The sequence below is a fragment of the Festucalex cinctus genome, chromosome 11 (genome assembly GCF_051991245.1).
Source record: "Festucalex cinctus isolate MCC-2025b chromosome 11, RoL_Fcin_1.0, whole genome shotgun sequence".
Lineage (NCBI taxonomy): Eukaryota > Metazoa > Chordata > Actinopteri > Syngnathiformes > Syngnathidae > Festucalex > Festucalex cinctus.
Window position 1 is genome coordinate 15,160,454 of NC_135421.1, and position 20,232 is coordinate 15,180,685.

The following is a 20,232-nucleotide window of genomic DNA, read 5'->3' on the forward strand; positions in this document are numbered from 1 at the left end:
AACACTTGAAAACAATCAAGTCCAGCAACATAAATTAAAAGTAGCTTTGAGAGTTGCAGCAATTTTTAATCTCACTTTGGTAAAGTCGCAAAAATCAACGTGATTGATAAAAATGGAAATAATATTATTTGTTCATAAAAATAAAAGGAATGCTTGACTCATTGAGCCATTTTCAGCAGTAAAAAGTTCATATTTTTCTAAAATGAATGTGGTAACTTCATTATTTTTCATGTTCAATTAATACTTTTCAAAAGTAATTTTTCTGTATTTTCAGTCCGTCGACTGATGATGACATCACCTGTGCTGAGGAAGTAGGTAACAGCCAATCATGGCTCACCTGTTTTCTGTGGACAGCAAGTAGAAAAATTACTTTTTAAAGGTATTAATTATAAGTTACCACATTCATTATAGACAAAATATTCACTTTTTACTGCTGAAAATGGCTCAATGAGTCAAGTATTCCTTTTAATGTACCTGCTTTGCCATCTGTTTTCTATTCGTGAAAAAAAATAAAAAATAGGGACGGACGAGTACCGATACCAGGTATCGGTATCGGGCCGATACCAGCCTTTTTTCAAGTACTCGTGATGCAGACGAGTACAAGCGACTGATGGCAGAGGGGGAAGACGTTAAGTGAGTCCTCCTTGCCTGTAACTGGCGCTAGCTTGCAGCAGTTTTCACCAAAACCGGTTTGGAAATACTTCATACTTCAAATACTTCAAATTGTGAATCCTAAACTAAAAGAGCATTTTTGTGTTTTATTTTGAGCGTTAAGACCATTGAAGAGTGACTGTGCTGTTTGTTTGTTTTTTGTCAAAATTAAAGGAAATATATTTGTTTAAAAATATCTTTTAGTGATTTTTTTTATTTGTCAAAATGTACTACTGGTATTGGCAGTTGGGATCGGTATCGGGTGAGTACTGAGGGTCTGAGTAGCGGTATTGGTCTGAAAAAAAAGTGGTATCGAACATCCCTAAAAAAAACAAAAACAAAAAAAAACCTCACATTTTTACATGACTTAAAGGGATACTTCACTTGTTTAGCCCATTATAGCAATAAAATGTTCATATTTTGTCTATAATTAATTTGATACTTTCATTATTTTTCACTTACAATTAGTATCTTTTAAAAAAAACATTTTGCAAGTTGCTGTCTACTGAAAATGACATCACAAGGGCTCAGGTAACCAATCACAGCTCACCTGTTTTCTCGGTTTGGTCATGTGACATTCACAAGCTGAGTTGCGATTGGTTACCTAAGCACATTGTGATGTCATTTTCAGTCGACAGCAAGTTGTTAAATGTGTTTTGAAAGGTACTAATTGTACATGAAAAAAAATGAAAGTATCAAATTTATTATAGGCAAAATATTCACTTTTTATTGCTATAATGGGCTAAATAAGTGAAGTATCCCTTTAAGTGTAGAATATACAGTATGCGCATAATTTTTCCATCTCTGGACTGTGTGGTCTGGATGCAAGATGGAAAAAAAACACAAGAAGCAAACCATTTTTTTTGTTTTATTTTCTGTTGGGCTGAACAGATGACATACACACACACACAGTACATATTACCACAACAGGAGTTACGTTTCGCCCACCCCCCGCCCACCCACTCACTCACACATAAACACAAACAAAAAACATGCCAACAGAAAAATAATTCCCAGCAAGTTTTTTTCCCCTTTGTTTCACTGCACAGACTGATCGTTAACAGCTTACAACATAAACAAGTCCAGTTAATGAATGAATGATTGTGTTAATGATACAGCACAAGAGGAAGATACAAAAAAATGAAATAAGAACAAAAAAAAATCGTCACCCTGCATTCTTGGTGTGCTCACAATTATCAAACAATCAACACTAGGATTACAATTTGAGCTTTGTTTTGCCCAAAATGAAGAAAAAGCGAAGCTGCGGTGCCAGCGGTCTCCACAAGGGGGCGCCATCTTCACATTTCATTTCCGCCTGCTGGCAAACTCAAGATGGAAATATGAATATGAATGGAAAGGCTTAAAGCTGGCAGATGGTGGTCTCCACCACAAACTGGCTCTCAAAGTGGCGAATCTTGCGGCAGTCCAAAACTTCGCGCTTCTGCATGCCTGTCAACAAACAAACAAATACACTCGCGTCACCTTTCATCCTCGTCGGATGGCCGTTATCGTCAAATGACGTTTCAATTCAACATCGGATGATATTAATTTAAAGTCTTTTTAATTCAAAAGAGTGACACTTAGGTTCCCCCTCAAGTGGTACGCAAAACAATCACTAAATCACTGATCTACATATATGATTGGATAGGCGATAGGCCAAAGCTTTTGAGGTTGCGAGTCGGCCATATTGCTCCTCCCAAGAAACGGTTCTCGCCATACCATCCTATACATTTACACGATCCAAATTGGAGAACATTTGAGACAGTATTTAGTACAAACAGCATCATTTATGGTGTTTTCCATTTATTAAACATAAACAAGAGGACTTGAGACATTTTAAAACTTGGCTTAAATGAATGTATAAATGATAAGATTAATGATGCTTAATACAGGAGGAAAAGAGAAAAAGGTGGTCTTCAAAGCACCACATACCGTCTACTTATTAATTTTTTTTCTTGTTAAAAAAACAGTAAGCACCCTGGCACAAAAAAAATAAATATAAATGCAAAAAAAAAAAAAAAAAAAAAAAAAATATATATATATATATATATATATATATATATATATATATATATACACACACACACAAATAAAAACATTTGTATTTAATTTTTGAATTCGATTTTTTTATATTTGTTTTTATTTTCACTTTTAGTCATTTATTTATTTAGTTTGAATTTTGGCAGTTTTGGTCCTCCATACCGCCCAGCTTGTCAAGTGAATTGTGAAGTTTTTTTGTTTTTGTTTTGTTTTGTTTTTAATTATAAATAACAGTGATGACTAACACGCCAGCAGATGGCGCCGTTTCATCGAGTCAGTTTTAAGATCTGCACAGAGTTGAAGAGAAAAAATTAGGAGCAGAATCTCAGCTTGTCACATCAATTCTGAGGGAGGTAAGAAAAACTGACGTCCAACTTGTGTTGTAAATCAGTAAGAAAAATAAAATAAATATAATAATTGTTCATCGTACCGAGGATGCGATCACGTCGCTGCAGCTTGAAGGTGTCCTTGCCGCGGCACAGGTTGTGGATGAAGTGGCCCAGACGCTCGACGTGCTCCAGGCGCTCCGTCACCACCATCTCCTCTTGCACCAGGTACGACTGCGGCAGGTAGGTGCCCGCCTGTGGAAGGGCGCCAAAGACGACTAAGGATAAATGCTAAGTAACCGCCAGACTTGTACAGGACGGTCAACATCAGGTCAGGTTTGTGCTTGCTAAAAGGAGCTGACTGCTAATGCTAATAACAAATGCTACATGCTAAGCTAGTCAGAAAAAACACCACCTTGAGACTAACGCCGACTAAATGCTAGGCTAGAAAAATAATAAAATTTAAGGCTTTTGAAAACTGACACTACACAAACAATCTGACTAGCCACCAAACAAACTCTGTGCTAATGCTAGCAACACTCCACAAATGACCTGAGGCCACCAAACAAACAAAATGAGACCAGCTACATGCTAAGCTAACGAAAGGACAACTTGTATGTGCTAATGCTAACAAATGCTAAATGCTAAACTAGTAAAACAAATCAAGATGAATTGAAATATTGTCGAAGGATCGTAAACTTGTGCGTCAACATGCTAACAAACAAGAACAGCGAGCCGGAGGAGCAGTTGCCAGAAGTGTTTGCAATACCTTGACGTTGACCAGCAGTTCCAGGAAGTCCCTGGGCGGCATGACGACGGAGGTGTTGAGCGGGATGACGTAGCACTTGTTGAGGCTCAGGTCCAGGTAGGCCGTCAGCCTCTGAACCAACACACGCGCGCAAACAAGGTCAGAGCCGAGCGGCGTCCGGTTCGGTCGGGTCCGGTATACCGACACGCTCACCCTCTGGAAGTCGTGCACGATGTCAGCAGGGTCGCCGTCCTCGAAGTCGGGCACGGGCACGTTGATGAGCGCCACCTGCTCTCGCTCCAGAATTCGGATTCGCTCCTCCAGTTGCCGCAGCGGGTTGGCGACGTCCGACTCCACCTGCAAACGACGCGTTTGCTCAAATACAATTGACAAAAATCGCAAATACACTTTCAAAACATTACCTTTTATTTCAATTGGCTTCCTTTGAAACGACACAAATTTGTGTGCGTTTAACTCATTTGCTTCCAAAAATGCATGAAAACGTTTCATTTTAAATATTGCTATGGCCCCCAAAACATATTTATATGGTATATATATATATATATATATATATGCTAGAGCATACAGAAGGCTTTGATGCAGCCTCTGACCTGAAGAGGTCGCTTAAAGCAATGGTAGTTATTACAAAACACGTCCAGCAGGTGGCAGCAGAGTATAAGAGATCAGCCAGTGCCATGTTGCAACAAGCTCTTTTTGCCAGTGTTTTCACCAGGAATGTGAATATTTATGAAACTTCGCTATATTCTAATACTAATTGCTGCAAAACGGAAACAGATAGAAATGAACTTTTTTTTTCCTGATGAAAGAAGAGATGCTAATCTTTCTTTCAGCAGTTTCCATGTTTTTACATCAATAGTACACAATATTGTGTGGGCTTAGCAAAATCAGTCCAAATCCAGTAAAATAGCTGGGAGCAAAGGAGGTTACGTCACTCAAAATGGCTTAAAAGGTTGTGTACCGATTTAATCATTATTTATGTAAAGAATTTTAATTTTTGTATTTGTTTGCAAATGTAATTTAGCTACCTGTAAAAACTATTTTTTTTTCATTCTACTTTAATATTATTAAAGTGTAAAGACTAGCTGAATTCAATTGAGAACTACTTAAATGTATTATGTTTGTAAATGTTGCGGCAACATTGTAAGCGCTGAAAGCAGATTTTCAAGATGTAAATCCGATTGTGATCCTGATCCGGATCCGACGCGGCCCACCTGCACGAATTCCGGCAGCCTGAGGTCTTCCTCACGGTAGTTGACCCCGCAAACGAACACCTCGCCCTCCTGCAGGGAAAAGCAAGCGACAACAGCAGCTAAGATGCTTGCCTTGCAAAAAAATGCCGACAACTGTCAAATTCGGAACATTTCCATCGACGTTGATATACTGTAATTGTGTGTCAAGTTGTTTTTCATCAAAAAGATGACAAAATTTGATGTGAAATAGTTTTTGACCCGAAATGTTCAACATATCTGCTGACAAAAAATATATATATACAGGGGTAAAATGGTTGTCCTGACTAAAACGTTGACAGTTTTTGTTGACTCAAACTAGACAAAATTACCTTTTCTTGTACTAAAATCAAGATAAAAATGCTCTATTTATAGGTGACTAAATAAAAATGGGATGAGGTTGAACTAACAAGTGTGACTGAAACTGGACCAAAACTGATACTAAATTTCAAAATGGCCGGATAAAATGTACTTCAATGCTACTTACCGCAAGTTGCATTTAAATCCCCTTCAAAGTTTCCACTTTGGAATATTTGCAAAATGTTCAAGCTGCCCTCCGTGATGGCCGCCGCCAGTACCCCTGCCACTCACCTCCGCGACGTAGTAGCGGTACAGGTAGGCCCCGCCCACCACCATCCCCGACAGAACGAGGGCCAGACCCAGACACATGCACCAGCGCCACGCTCGCGACTGCTGACCGACGAGTCCCACTGCCGCCGCCTCCGCATCCTGCGGTGGGTGGAGACAAAAACAAAACAAAACAATTTGGTGGCCTTTGCACAAAATCTCCCGTTCGTCTATAGCAGTCCTCAAATAATGTCACCCCAGGGAAGATGTTTTTATTATTGAGGATAATAACGTGTAATTGTACATCCACTACAGCAGGTGGCAGTGGTGCATTCATTCTCATTATCAGAGAGTGCAGAAGGAATATTTTATATATTTTTTTGTTTTGTTTTTAGGAATATTCATAGTTACGGAGGAATGTTTGGGGGTGGTGGCACAAAAAAATAATAATTGAGAAGCACAAGTTGCCTGAAAATGGACTGGGTGATATGGCCAAAAAATAAAAAATAAATAAAATCTCAATTTTTTTTCAGTCATTAAGGACAATTATGATTTTTAGCGATTTGAATCTATTAAACCCAACAAACGTTTATTTAAAAGGTGTCATTTATTCTAAAATAATTCCTGTGCAAACTGTTAAGAAAACAATAATGTACACTGATCCTAAGTCAGCTTTATTAACATTCATAGTTAGCAAAATTACAACTCACAATAATATCTGTATGTAACTAGGGGGTGAGAACCTGCGGGTACCTGACGATACGATATGCGATACAAGGCTCACGATGATGATTATCTCACGATATGACGACCATTATCAATATATTGGTCAGGTCATAAATCCACTATAATCTATGATAAAATTAATCATAAAATAATAATATAAATAAATAAAAATAACATTAATAATAATAAAATAAATAAATAAATACATAACACAAAATAAAGTAATTCATAATGTAATAATAAAAATATAAATACATGTAAATATAATATATAAATATAACTACATATACATATATATTTAAAAAATAATAATAAAACTAAGCTCATGAGTCTTCTTCATCTGAAGACTTGCGTCCATTTCCCCGCCACTCTTATGAGGTGCTCCCCCTAGTGGCCCGCCAAGTCATTGCTCAATAAGCCTTGAACAATGAAGCCATTCTAGTGACCGTATATTAACGACAAATATCGCGGTACTTACGTAGAGGTATCGATAATCTATCGGGAGACAAAGTATTGCGATATCGATATATCGTTTGTCACGCTCCTAGATGTAACAGTACGTAAGAATGTACACTTTTAATAATCCAGAAGACAAAATTCGATTTCACAATTGAGCAAATTTTCAACAATTCGATTTTCACAAAAACGATTCATTGAATGAATTTGATGTATTGCCCAGCGCTAGCTCAGTCAGTCTACTCATGATCAACATGTCAAGCAAATGTCACTTTGCTAAGGCAAACTGGCAAGTTGGATTCGCCAACGTAGAGATAATAACCGTCAGCTTTCAGACGTTGACATTATTTATAGTGAACGTGAAACTGGAGGACCTGAAGACAGGAGTTGAACCAGTATGATCATTTCTGCGTGTTTGAGGGTTTGTTTTTCCTTTTTTCCTCTCTCTCTCTCTCTCATGTTACAAAAGGATTTGATGACACAATTTGGTAGCTAGCACAACAGTCCGACATGTCGAGTCTGGTTCGGGCCGCCACACCCAACAGATGTTCGACAGGCTTTGTTGATAACATACAACCGAGGTTGGCTACACACACACACAAACACAAACGCTGAGTCATGGCAAAGTTATTTGGCAAAAGGCGACCAACTTTATTGATTCCCCCCTCCAAAGGGTAAAACGTTGATATTGACACACAAACAGCCGAGGATTGTGGGTAAATAAATATTTTATCAGCAAACAGTTGGCATCAGTCACAAGTGGCAACATGTCTCTGTGTCAAAAAGTGTCAAATGTTTCCTCTCAATTGTGCACACGCAGGATTTAAAGGCCGGCATGGTGGCATCCCTTTAAACCGAGTTGCCAGGTTGCTTTTTAGCGATTAGCAGCTAATCTCATTAGAGGAAGTCCACACGTTGCTCAAAGCCGCTTTGGATTTTGCACCATTCTTCCTGGCTGTGAATTAGAGACAGGCCGATATGTTTTGGGGGTTTTTCCAAGGCTGATACCGATTATGAGTAGTCAAGGAGACCGATAACCAATATTTGAAACTGATATTCACTTTCACTTAAAGGGGAAAATATTGGCATCAAAATTTAAAAAACGACTCATTGCGATTCATACCCTTTGTTGAACTGTCTTTATTGAACAACTTTTTTTTTTTGCAAGCTATCGAAGTTTTTTTATTTTGTTTTAAAATTCTAAAAAGTTGAGCAGGCTCATCAGCATGTCTTGAAAAGTACACCAAATACAGAAGGTGCAGAGTTTCCGTATAAAGTCAATTGAAACTTTCAATTAAACATAATGTAAAACTTAACTAATTTGCTCCCAAAAATGGATAAATACATTCTATTTTAAATATTGCCATACTCCCAAAGACGTATTTATACGTTTATGTTTTTTTTTTTTTTTTATGCTAGAGCATACAGAAGGTTTCGATGCAGCCTCACAACTGAAGAGAACGGTTGAAGCAATGGTAGTTATTACAAAAAGCGGCCAGCAGGTGGCAGCAGAGTATAAGAGATCAACGAGGGCCGTGTTGCAACAAGCTCTTTTTGCCATTGTTTTCACCAGGAATGTGAATGATGATGAAACTTAGCTATATTCTAATTACTAATATATTCTAATTACTAATTACTGCAGAACGGAAACAGATAAAAACATATATATTTTTTTTCCTGATGAAAGAAGAGACTTTAATCTTTCTTTTGGTAGGTTCCAAGTTTTTATAGCAATAGAACACAATATTGTGTAGGCCTTGCAAAAACAGTAAAAATCCAGGAAAATAGCCTTGAGCAAAGGGGGTTGCTTCACCCAAAATGGCTGCCAATCAATAAGTCAATTCAAACTAAAATTATTCTTTTTGTAAAAAGGCTGATAATAATTGTAAAAAAATGCTTAATATTAGCACCGATAATCGTTCTATTTCGACTGTGAATGTCAATTTCTTCTTTTTGTTCATCACTTTCTCGAACGCAAGCATTGGCCCCAATGCAAGTGGTCAGTAACAGACTTGGAACTCGACCCACAGTAAAATTGGATGAATTCTTCCTTGGTCCATGCAACACATTTGTGTCAATTTCTTAAGTTTTGTCATATAGATTTTGCAAGCAAGTCATCTAACGGCGGTTAAAATATAACGTGGCGCTGGTCAGGCTTGGCCAAGGATAACGCACGCGCTCATTGGTGTGATTACAGCCTTAAATCCGACTAAGCCACTTTCGAGGAAAGTGAAGTGACAACAGAGGCAGATGGTCGGCCTGCTTGCGCCGACCGTAAAAGTGGCGGTGGGAAAAAACAGGAAGCCAGGAACATCCTGACGCCGACAAAAAAAAAAGAAAAAAAAAAGTGGCATGCGAAGCATTTAGTGGACACTCGGTAAAACCTGTACTGAGAGCTTGTTGTCAATCCATACAAGTCAAGATCATTAACTTTGATTTTTGTGTTGAATTTAAAGGGATACTTTACTTATTTATATTTATATAATAATTTTGATATTTTTATTATTTTTCATATACAATTAGTACGTTTAAAAACACATTTTGCAACTTGCTGTTGACTGAAAATAACATCACAAGGGCTCAGGTAACAAATTACAGCTCAGCTTGTGAATGTCACATGACCAAACCTAGAACACAGGTGAGCTGTGATTGCTTACCTGAGCTCTTGTGATATCATTTTCAGTCGACAGCAAGTTGCAAAATGTGTTTTTAAAGGTACTAATTGTATGTGAAAAATAAGGAAAGTATCAAATGAATTATAGACAAAATATTAACATTTTATTTACTATAATGGGCTAAATAAGTGAAGTATCCCTTTAAGGGCTAGTCATCAATTTGGCAAATGTTAAGGGAGGTCAAAACATCAACGTGAGCCCAGACAACTTTGTACACAACGTTACAAAGTGTCTGGCGTGCACACACAAAGAAAAAGATGGGGGGAAAAAAGAAAAAAGAAATGACGCGTCAATGTGTCAGCTTTAACGTCTTTCTCGTCTTAATTAAAAAACTCTGGTTAGCTCATTTGTTCCCCAAAACGTTCTATTTTAAATATCATGCTCCCAACTATGTATTTATATGTTTTTTATTTTGTAATGCTCGTGCATAAAGAAGGCTTTGACGCAGCCTTTGAACTGAAGAGAATGGTAATGGCAATGGTAGTTCTTACAACTGCCAGCTGGTGGCAGCATAGTGTAAGACATCAACCAGGGCCATGTTGCAACAAGCTCTTTTTTTCCACTGTTTTCACCAGGAATGTGAATATTGCTGAGACTTAGCTATATTCTCATGCTAATTGCTGCAAAACGGAAACAGATAGAAATATAGTTTTTTTTTTCCTGATGAAAGAAGAGACTCCAATCTTTCTTTAGGTAGGTTCCCTGGTTTTATAGCAATAGAACACAATATTCTGTGGGCGAAAATCCAGGAAAACAGCCAGGAACGAAGGGGGTTGCTTCAGTCAAAATGGCTGCCAGTCAGTAAGTTAATTGCTTAATCAAATAATTTGTTAATAACTTAATTACTCTAATTACATTCAATTTTTTTACTTACTATTTATTTAAATATTAAAAAAATATATATAATTATTATAATAAATAAAATCTTGTCTTAATACAAAAAAAAAATACAAAATTTAAGAAATTTTATCGTCGCCCACTAAACTCTGGATGTTATTTGTCCACGTTTGCGATCAATGCCATTTTTCTCCAAACAACTCCTACAACAGTTTAACACTTGATAGATAACCTTGAGGTGTTTTCGGTTCAAGAAACGACAAAGAACAGGACGTGCTGTCACGTGTTCACGAAAACATTACAGATGAGGAGGAGGAATTAGCAAGTTTTTTTTTGTCGTTGGTCAGCTTGCATCAGGAGCAGAAACGATTACACATGTGCGCGCTTTAGAACGTTTGCGACGGCAACCATTTTGGTTTCAGGAGGACATTTTAAGCCTACTAAGTTAGCGCACAGGCTAGCAAAGCAAATCTGATCCAAGGGGCTAACTTATTTTTTTTTGTGCTTTAACTAAAAGTTTGCAATGTACAATTTTCTTGAACGCAATTGCAGCTGATGGCTTTTTGGTGACAAAAAAAGTAGTCTTGATTTTAGACTCGCAAAGGATGTATAAATGGTGGCGCAACAAGATTTGAGTGGATTTGATTGAGGCACATTCGGCACGATTACAATTTTAAATCGATCATAATTGAAGTAATACATCTTAACAAATGTTTATTTAAATAAAGCTTGATTTATAAAAAATAAAATAAAATCCTGTGCAAACAATTCAGACAATACTGCCCACTGATTTTAAATATTTTTACGCAAACTTATCATTCATAGCTTGTGCATAACTTGCTTATCTGACACACGTATGTAGTGAGCAACAACTATAAACAAATGACATCATTTGGGTAACCATGCCCCTCCAACGTGTGTTCAGCACCACATACTGTGCGATACTTGACATTTTGGTATCAATCGATACCAAGTAAATACTGGTGCCAATATTGCCGATAACCGATACTTTCAGGTTAGTAAAATATTATGTTTTTTTTGTGTTTTTTTTTAAAATCAAAACAATCATTGTTTGGTTCTTAAACATGCCATAAAATAACCTCAATGGAAACATAGATGGGCTCATTTAAATTGGCAAAGTAGTAATAATCTTCATATACTTAGTCCCTGTCACCCTTTTCTGCATTCAAAGAAATATCAGCCACCAAATTTCCTCTAGTCTAGACACATTACATAAACAATACTTACATGTTGTGCTACACGAATACTTAGCTCAACTAGAGGTTGTAAAAGCGCAAATGAAATGACTCAGTCATATTATGTCATTCATTGTCAAAATCATTCATTGTTACTGCCAATGCCGCCCACCGGTGTGATTGGCAGGTACGTGCGCGTGTGCTACAAAGGGATTGCGCAAGGGACTCAAGAAAAACCAAAACAAAGAAATTCATGTAAAATATCAATACTAGCGCACTGGTATCGATGCGATACCGGTACTCATGTTAGTATCGATTCTATCGATGGTTGGATCGTGCAACTACGAGAATTGTTGTTGTTGTTGTTGTTTTTAAACGCCCAATTCTACCAGTACAAATTTGAGGAAAACTCCAAAAAGAAAGAAAACTTAACAGGTACTTTTTAAGAGCCTAGAAAGAGAAGTATAGTGTGGCCGCGACAAGACAAAACAGGAAAAAAAGGAAATGAATGTAATGTAATTAATTAATATAAAAACGTTGAAAACGACACTTGGCTTGCGGCCAAGTGAACAAAAGTGCGACACGCGGAACTCCCCACTTCCATCAAAACAAGTTCACGCCAACTGTCATTTTACTCGAGCTTAATCGAAAAGTGTGCGGGGTGAAAAGAAAGAAAGCGACGTGTAAAATTTCCGCAGCTTTTCTGTGGGTTAGCCATTTTTTTCTTCCTTTCTCTCCGTCTCGACTCGCACTCACTTTGTCATGTTCCGGAATGAGCGTCTCCGCGTCCTTCTTCACATCTTTCAGCGACAAGGCCGAGTTGAAAGACACTTTGACCATCGTCAAATCGCTTTTTTAAAAATCTCACTCGACGAAATAATGAACAATTCCTGGTGAAAGTCGTTGTCGAGTCGGACTTTTCACTTTCGGTCTGAGTTGAGCTGTTTGATGTTATGAGCGAGAAGAGAGAGAGAGAGAAAAAAAAACAGTGGCAGGAATGTGGCGCAACGCTTCCGGTTGACTTTCAACGTAAGAGCTTCCTCTTTTTTTTTTTTGGCTTCTCTTTCAACCTGAGAAAAAGTCCATAAAAAATGTCATATTATGTTTTTTTTGTGTGTGTGTGTGTGTTGCTTTCCATTGTGCAAGGTGGTGGGTATTAAAAACTAGGAGGAGCCAAGGTGATAAACCGGTTAAAAAGGAGCAACGGAGTAATCATATGACACATGCGCACAATGTGCATGAATGTGACCATGGACTTTTTTTTTAATTATTATTATTTCGAGTAATCGTGCTAATTTCTATAGTGCTCTTTGAAATTAAAGTGCGGAGACTACGCAAAAATTTTTTTTTTTTTAAATCACCATATCCGAATGTCCTTTTACAGAGCGTGAGTACTAAGGCAGACTAAATCAATCACAGAGTGATAATTCTGGTTGAATCGATAATCAAACCAAGATTTCGCACTTGATTTGGGGCGGTCGACAAATGATAAACCTAGTTATTCCCATAGCATTGCTTTTTTGGTTTGTTTACTTTTGTCAGTATTGTAGACGTGCTCGAAAAAGAGACATTTACCTGATGAAATCGCATAAACACAGCGAGAAATTGTGATGATGGTGGAGCTCCGTCATGTTGACAGATGAAAAAGAGCTTGCGGACTGCCACAGCGCGAATGAGTCACGTGACTGACGCAACCAGTTTTTTTTTTTTTAGTGCACTTCGGGATTTGGCGAGGGAACGGAGAAAATTGAAGAAAAAAAGTCAAATATAGTATATTTTAAAATCGTAATAGCTCGACCAATTATGCCACATTATGAGGTATTCGCCGAAACTGAACCCGCTAGTTGTAGAAGTCCACGGAGATAACACGGTACGTCACGCCCACTCTGCTCGTGATTGGCTCTCGTTGTGTTTGCGAAAGCGTCATCGACATGTGGTGTTTAGGAATTTAATTTCCTTCATTTTTTGTTTAAATTAATTGTTTAAACGTGAAATAAAATAGGAGTACGTATAATCGAAGTAATAAAGTAAAAATAGCTGCATAAATGAGCATCAAAGTAGTCATCGAGTTATCACTTCCGTTTCTGTTACGCCATTTCCGCTTTTGATCTAGTACGGAAGTAGCGGCAGCTACGATGGCGGCCGCCGTGACGGTGAAGTCAACAAAAGAGCGTCTGTTGAGTGTTTTGGACGACTTGGAGGTTTTGTCTCGGTAAATTGAAATCCACTTACTTTGTGTTAGTGTTTTAAAATAATTCGTTTGTTATTCCTGTTCGATCCCGTCATTGTGTCATCCCCTTTGCCTTCGTTTGTGACTGTGTGATTGCGCTTGTCCTTTCCAGGGAGCTGATCGAGATGTTGGCTCTATCCCGCAGTCAGAAACTCCCACAGCCCGGCGAAGACGCTCAGGTACCGAGGCACACTGTCAGCACACAACCCTCAGACATCCACAAGCAGTTGTACGGTGAAGGGAAACGTTAGGTGCAGTCAAAAGGCCGCACACTATGGATGGATGGATGGATGGATGATAGATGGATGGATGGATGATAGATGGATGGATGGATGATAGATGGATAGATAGATGGATGGATAGATAGATGGATAGATGGATAGATTGGTGGCTGGATAGATACATATACATGATGGATGGGGGTGGATGGCTCGATAGGTGGATGATAGCTAGCTAGACAGATAGATGGATGGATGGAGGTGGATGGATAGATGGATGGATGGATAGATTGGTGGCTGGATAGATAGATACATATACATGATGGATGGGGGTGGATGGATAGATGGGTGGATGATAGCTAGATAGATACATAGATGGATGGATGGAGGTGGATAGATTGGTGGCTGGATAGATAGATAGATAGATACATATACATGATGGATGGGGGTGGATGGATAGATAGATAGATAGATAGAAGGATGGATGATAGCTAGATAGATGGATGGATGGAGGTGGATAGATGGATAGATAGATGGATTGCTGGATGGATAGATACTAGATAGATGGATAGAGGTGGATGGATGGCTGGATAGATAGATGATAAATGAATGGATGATGGATGGATGGATAGATAGATGATGGAAGTAGATAGATGGATCATGCATGTATATAAATAGATGGATGTGTATAGATGGATGGATGTAGACTGATGGATGTAGACAGATAGATAGATGCATGGATGGATGTAGATAGATGGATAGATAGACAGACAGACAGACAGACAGACACGTCTATTTTGTCAAAAGTCGACGTTTTTGATGTTAGCCAAATGGTGTCTGACTAACACGTGCGGTTGGCGGTTGCGTGTGCCATTTGTCAGATCGTGGAGCTGCTGGTGCAGCGCGACGGCGAGTTCCAGGAACTGATGGCGGTGGCCCAGCGGCAGGGCAAGGTGCACCAGGAGATGCAGCAGCTGGAGAAGGAGGTGGAGAAGCGAGACAGCGACATCCAGCAGCTGCAGAAGCAGCTCAAGGAGGCCGAGCACATCCTGGTGGGTCCCCGACGCCTTGATATGCGAGCGACACGACTTCCTTCCACTGTCTCAACATACGAGTCGTCATTTGACTCGCTTATTATCCGCATGTTGGGGATGCTCCATTATGGGGGAAAAAAAATAGTAATTATTTTGGCAATCATTATTCAAATGATTTTTTGTCCAAAATAAGAAAAGGTTTAAAAACTTACAAATATTAATATTAAATATTAAAACCAATTTAAAAAAAAATAGAAACACTATAATTATGTAAGTACCTTTTTTAACAAGCAAATTAAAAATGCGTACTTTTAATGAAAAAAAGACTGATAAAAATGAAAAGCATTCATAATAAACTAAAAATCATGCCAAAATTAAAAAATCATATATCGTAAAGGAAAATATATATATACTGTGCTGTATATGATAAGTAAATTAAAAATATGTATTTTTAATTAAAAAAAAATGACTCTAAATACAAAAAAACATAGATGATGAATGAAAAGGCATTCATAATAAAGTAAAAATCATATGAAAATGAATAAACATGATAAAGGAAAAAAATATGTACTGTTCTGTACAATAAATATATTAAAAACTTACTTTTAATGAAAAAAATGACTGGAAAAAAACCCATAAATGATGAATGGAAAAACCATTCATAATAAACTCAACATCATACCAAAAGGAAAAAACACATCATGAATGAAAAAATATATACTTTGATGTACACGGTAATAAATTAATAAATAAAACATACTTTTAATGGAGAAAATGAATGTCAATGAAAAAGAACATAGATGATGAATGAAAAAGCATTTATAATAAAGTAAAAATCAAACCAAAACGAAAAAATATATATCATTAACAGATTTTTTTTTAATTATTCATTTTTTAAATTAACGTGGATTTCCATTATCGCGGGTAGATTTTGGAACATAACACCTGCAGTAAATGAGGGAACACCATATTTAGAATAATAATATTTATTTATTTCTGTATTTATTTATTGATGTTGGCGAAAACGTGAAGTTGCAGTGCAGCTTGTGCACTGTGCAGTAGGACGATGATTTATTTATTTATTTATTTATTTTGTACAAAACCAAATGTTTAAATGTAAAAAAAATAAAATAAAATAAAAAAAATATGAAGACAAAATTCTTTGAAAGATTATAATTATGCAAGTTCCTTTTGGATGAAACAAAATGTATTAAATTAGTTATTTAAAAAAAAAAAAAAAAGGTGCAAACGCATTTAAACAACTCAAAAATTAGTACAATGATGCTGATTTTATAATTGTTGTGTGTAATAATTGTAATTGAATTTGGATGAATTGCACAGCCTTACCCGTTGTCGAAATCGACGATGGTAATTGGATGAGTTAGTCGTGCGTTGGTGCGACCGGTCTCCCCTCTGTTGCCAGGCGACAGCCGTTTACCAGGCCAAGGAGAAGCTCAAGTCCATCGAGCGAGCCAGGAAAGGTGCGCCGCCGACACGCCCGTGTGACCAATCAGTTGGCTGATTGATTGGTTGATTGACTGCCTGTCTCTCTTGTAGGAAGTATCTCGTCAGAGGAGCTCATCAAGTATGCACACCGGATCAGCGCCAGTAACGCTGTGTGTGCGCCGCTCAACTGGCTCCCAGGTTTGGCGACCAGTCCATGCTTTGCCAAAATGTGACGTGCTATTGAACATGGTTATTATTATAGTTTTGGAATTTTGCTTTTTACTTAGTTTTGAGTTTTATTTTTGAGATTGAGTTAGTTTTCATTTATTTTCAGGGTGGTTCTGTTAGTTTTTATTCGTTTTATTCGTTTTTATCGTGGATTTGGAGAAGGCGTTCGACCGTGTCCCTCGGGGAGTTCTGTGGGGGGTGCTCCGGGAGTACGGGGTGCCGGGCCCCTTGATACGGGCTGTTCGGTCCCTGTACGACCGTTGCCAGAGTTTGGTCCGCATTGCCGGAAGTAAGTCGGATTCGTTTCCGGTGGGGGTTGGACTCTGCCAAGGTTGCCCTTTGTCACCGATTCTGTTCATAACTTTTATGGACAGAATTTCTAGGCGCAGCCGAGGCGTGGAGGGGTTCCGGTTTGGTGGCCTCAGCATCGCATCTCTGCTCTTTGCAGATGATGTGGTGCTGTTGGCTTCATCAAGCCGGTGCCTCCAGCTCTCACTGGAGCGGTTCGCAGCCGAGTGTGAAGCGGCTGGGATGAGGATCAGCACCTCCAAATCCGAGACCATGGGCCTCAGTCGGAAAAGGGTGGAGTGTCGTCTTCAGGTCGGGGATGAGATCCTGCCCCAAGTGGAGGAGTTCAAGTATCTTGGGGTCTTGTTCACGACTGAGGGTAGGATGGAGCGGGAGCTCGACAGGCGGATCGGTGCAGCTTCTGCAGTGATGCGGACTCTGTATCGGTCCGTCGTGGTAAAGAAAGAGCTGAGCCAAAAGGCAAAGCTCTCGATTTACCGGTCGATCTATGTTCCAACTAGGGGTGTTAAAAAAAAAAAATCGATTCGGCGATATATCGCGATACTACATCGCGCGATTCTCGAATCGATTCAATAAAAAAAAAAAATCTCTTTTTTTTTTTTTTTTTTTTTTTTTTTTTAAGAGCTCAGAATTGTTCATTCGGTATTCGGATTCAACGTTTATCATTGCCTTTTTTTTTCTTTTTTTTGTGTGAATCGATTTTTAAACTTCCATTTTTAATGGAAAAATATTCAACAAAACGTCTGACTTCGGGTTAAGATTCACACCTTGAGCATGGAAGAATGTTATATGAACGGAACATTAAGCCTTAATATTTTATTTTAATGCTGTTCAAACATGAAACAGATTACAACCTCTATAAGATAAATAAATAATACATTTTCATATAAATCTTACACTCTACAAGCTTACTGATTAGTATTTTCTAAATTTGAATGAAAAAAAATCGCAACAATCGACTTATGAATTCGTATCGGGATTAATCGAATCGAATCGTGACCTGTGAATCGTGATACGAATCGAATCGTCAGGTACTAGGCAATTCACACCCCTAGTTCCAACCCTCACCTATGGTCACGAGCTGTGGGTCGTGACCGAAAGAACGAGATCCCGGATACAAGCGGCCGAAATGAGTTTCCTCCGCAGGGTGTCCGGGCTCTCCCTTAGAGATAGGGTGAGAAGCTCGGTCATCCAGGAGGGACTCAGAGTCGAGCCGCTGCTCCTCCGCGTTGAGAGGAGCCAGCTGAGGTGGCTCGGGCATCTGGTTCGGATGCCTCCTGGACGCCTCCCTGGGGAGGTGTTCCGGGCATGTCCCACTGGCGGGAGGCCCCGGGGACGACCCAGGACACGCTGGAGAGACTATGTCTCTCAGCTGGCCTGGGAACGCCTCGGGATCCCACCGGAGGAGCTGGTTGAAGTGGCTGGGGAGAGGGAAGTCTGGGTTTCCCTCCTGAAGCTGCTGCCCCCGCGACCCGCGGAAGAAGATGGATGGATGGATGGATGGTTCTGTTAGTTTTTATTCGTTTTAGTTATTTAATGCTTAATTTGAGTTTAATTTTAGTGAGTTTCAGTATTAGTTTTAGTTAAAAAAAAAAAGAAGTATTACTTGTGCGCAATATTTAAAAAAAAACACCATGGGAGTGACGTCATTTGAAGTTGCTTTTCTATTGGTTGCTGCTAGATGTCGCCACTTCTGTGTGACACATCTTCAAACTCAACTGAACTCAACTCAAGTTTATTTATATAGCGCGTTCAAACAGCCTGAACTGTCTTCATATCCAAATAAATCTATTTAATATCACATTTAAAATCATCCCGAAAGGCTCATGCATTAAATTAATTACCAAAGACGAAAACGAAGGACATTTTTGCTATAATTTGTTATTTTTGTAAACATAAAATAGTTTTGTTAGTTTTTGTTTTTAAAAAAACATTTTCGTTTTTATTTTGTTAACAAAATATTATTATTTATTTATTTATTTATTTATTTATTTATTTTAGTTAACTAAAATAACCTTGGTCCGGACATGTCCAGTTTGACCCAGTCCCCTGCGTCTATATTTGGACTTCCTATGACATCTTACTTCCGGTGGCCGAGGACATGTCCAAACATGCCCCAACATGTCCTTCCGCCCATATTTGGACTTCCTATGACGCCATACTTCCGGTGGCTGCGAACAGGTCATGACCAGTTTGAACCGGTCTCAACTTGTTTGAACAAGTTGGGGCATGTCCTTGGAAAAGATGGATGATGACGTCATCACCCCACCCATTTGCCCAAATACGGGCATGTTTCCTGCACCGCATCTTATGCCCATCAAAAACATAAAATATAGTTTCAGTTAGTTCTTGTTTTTTAAAAAGCATTTTCGTTTTTATTTTATTTCGTTAACGTAATTGTTTTTTGAGTTTTTGTGTTTGTTTTAGTTCACTAAAATAACTTTGGCTATTGACCCACAACCAGTCCATAGTTTTGTCTCCATTTGCCCTGTGCTTGTCTGGCGACCAGTCCATTGTGGAGATTGACAGCCCGCTGAACATGCACTCACTTAGGCGACCCACGTCGGCCGTACCCTACCGACCTGGAGATGCGCAGCGGCGTGCTGGGTCACATGGCCAACCTGCCCACTAACGGCGTCAACGGACACCTGCCAGGTGACGCCCTCGCCGCCGGGAGGTTGCCAGGTACTCTGATTTCCCGCCCACCGTCCTCCTCCCCGTCTCGTTTGCCAGTTGTCAACACCCCGCCCCCGTCGTGTTTGTCCCCGTGCGCAAGACGTGTTGACGCCGCACTACCCCTGGCAGTCATCGGAGCTGTCGGCGGGCATGCTACCACCGCACCACGCCGCCACCGGCGACTTTGGCCTGGAGCCGCCCGGGCACAACAAGGAGAACGAGGACGACGTGGAGGCCATGTCCACGGACTCGTCCAGCAGCAGCAGCGACTCGGACTGAAAAGACCTCCACTCAATGTGTGCGCATGTGTGTGTGTCGTCTTAATTATGCTTGTAAATAAAACATTTTGAGTAGAAATGTGTATTTTGTCTGCAGTCCAGTAATTCGATTTCTAAATTTGTTTGCATCAGGCAGTTATAAAAAAATTAAGTAATTAAAAAAATCTCTACAACTTTATTTATAAAGCACTTTAAAACAAGCATTGTGTATACAAAGTGCTGTACATGAAATAGAAATCGGTCGTGCAGTAAAGAATAAGTTAAGAAAAACAAGAACAAAAACATTTTAAGTGAATATACAAATGTTTTTTATTTTTACAAGTAAATAAATTTTACATCAGTAA

At 38.9% G+C, this 20,232-nt stretch overlaps 2 protein-coding genes across 2 annotated transcripts; one reads left to right on the top strand and one right to left on the bottom strand.

Moving 5' to 3' along the window:
- Positions 1-1,656: 1,656 nt before the first annotated feature.
- Positions 1,657-12,470, bottom strand: LOC144030281 (integral membrane protein 2B-like). Its single transcript, XM_077536441.1, has 7 exons — positions 12,226-12,470; positions 5,604-5,741; positions 4,998-5,066; positions 3,979-4,122; positions 3,787-3,897; positions 3,122-3,272; positions 1,657-2,100 (listed from the first exon to the last, which is right to left on the bottom strand). The coding sequence occupies exons 1-7, from the start codon at positions 12,307-12,309 to the stop codon at positions 2,012-2,014; spliced, it is 786 nt and encodes a 261-aa protein (XP_077392567.1). The 5' UTR covers positions 12,310-12,470; the 3' UTR covers positions 1,657-2,011.
- Positions 12,471-12,987: 517 nt separating this feature from the next.
- Positions 12,988-19,971, top strand: med4 (mediator complex subunit 4). Its single transcript, XM_077536442.1, has 7 exons — positions 12,988-13,681; positions 13,812-13,878; positions 14,799-14,969; positions 16,375-16,432; positions 16,509-16,595; positions 19,488-19,619; positions 19,711-19,971. The coding sequence occupies exons 1-7, from the start codon at positions 13,605-13,607 to the stop codon at positions 19,887-19,889; spliced, it is 771 nt and encodes a 256-aa protein (XP_077392568.1). The 5' UTR covers positions 12,988-13,604; the 3' UTR covers positions 19,890-19,971.
- The last annotated feature ends 261 nt before the right edge of the window (positions 19,972-20,232 follow it).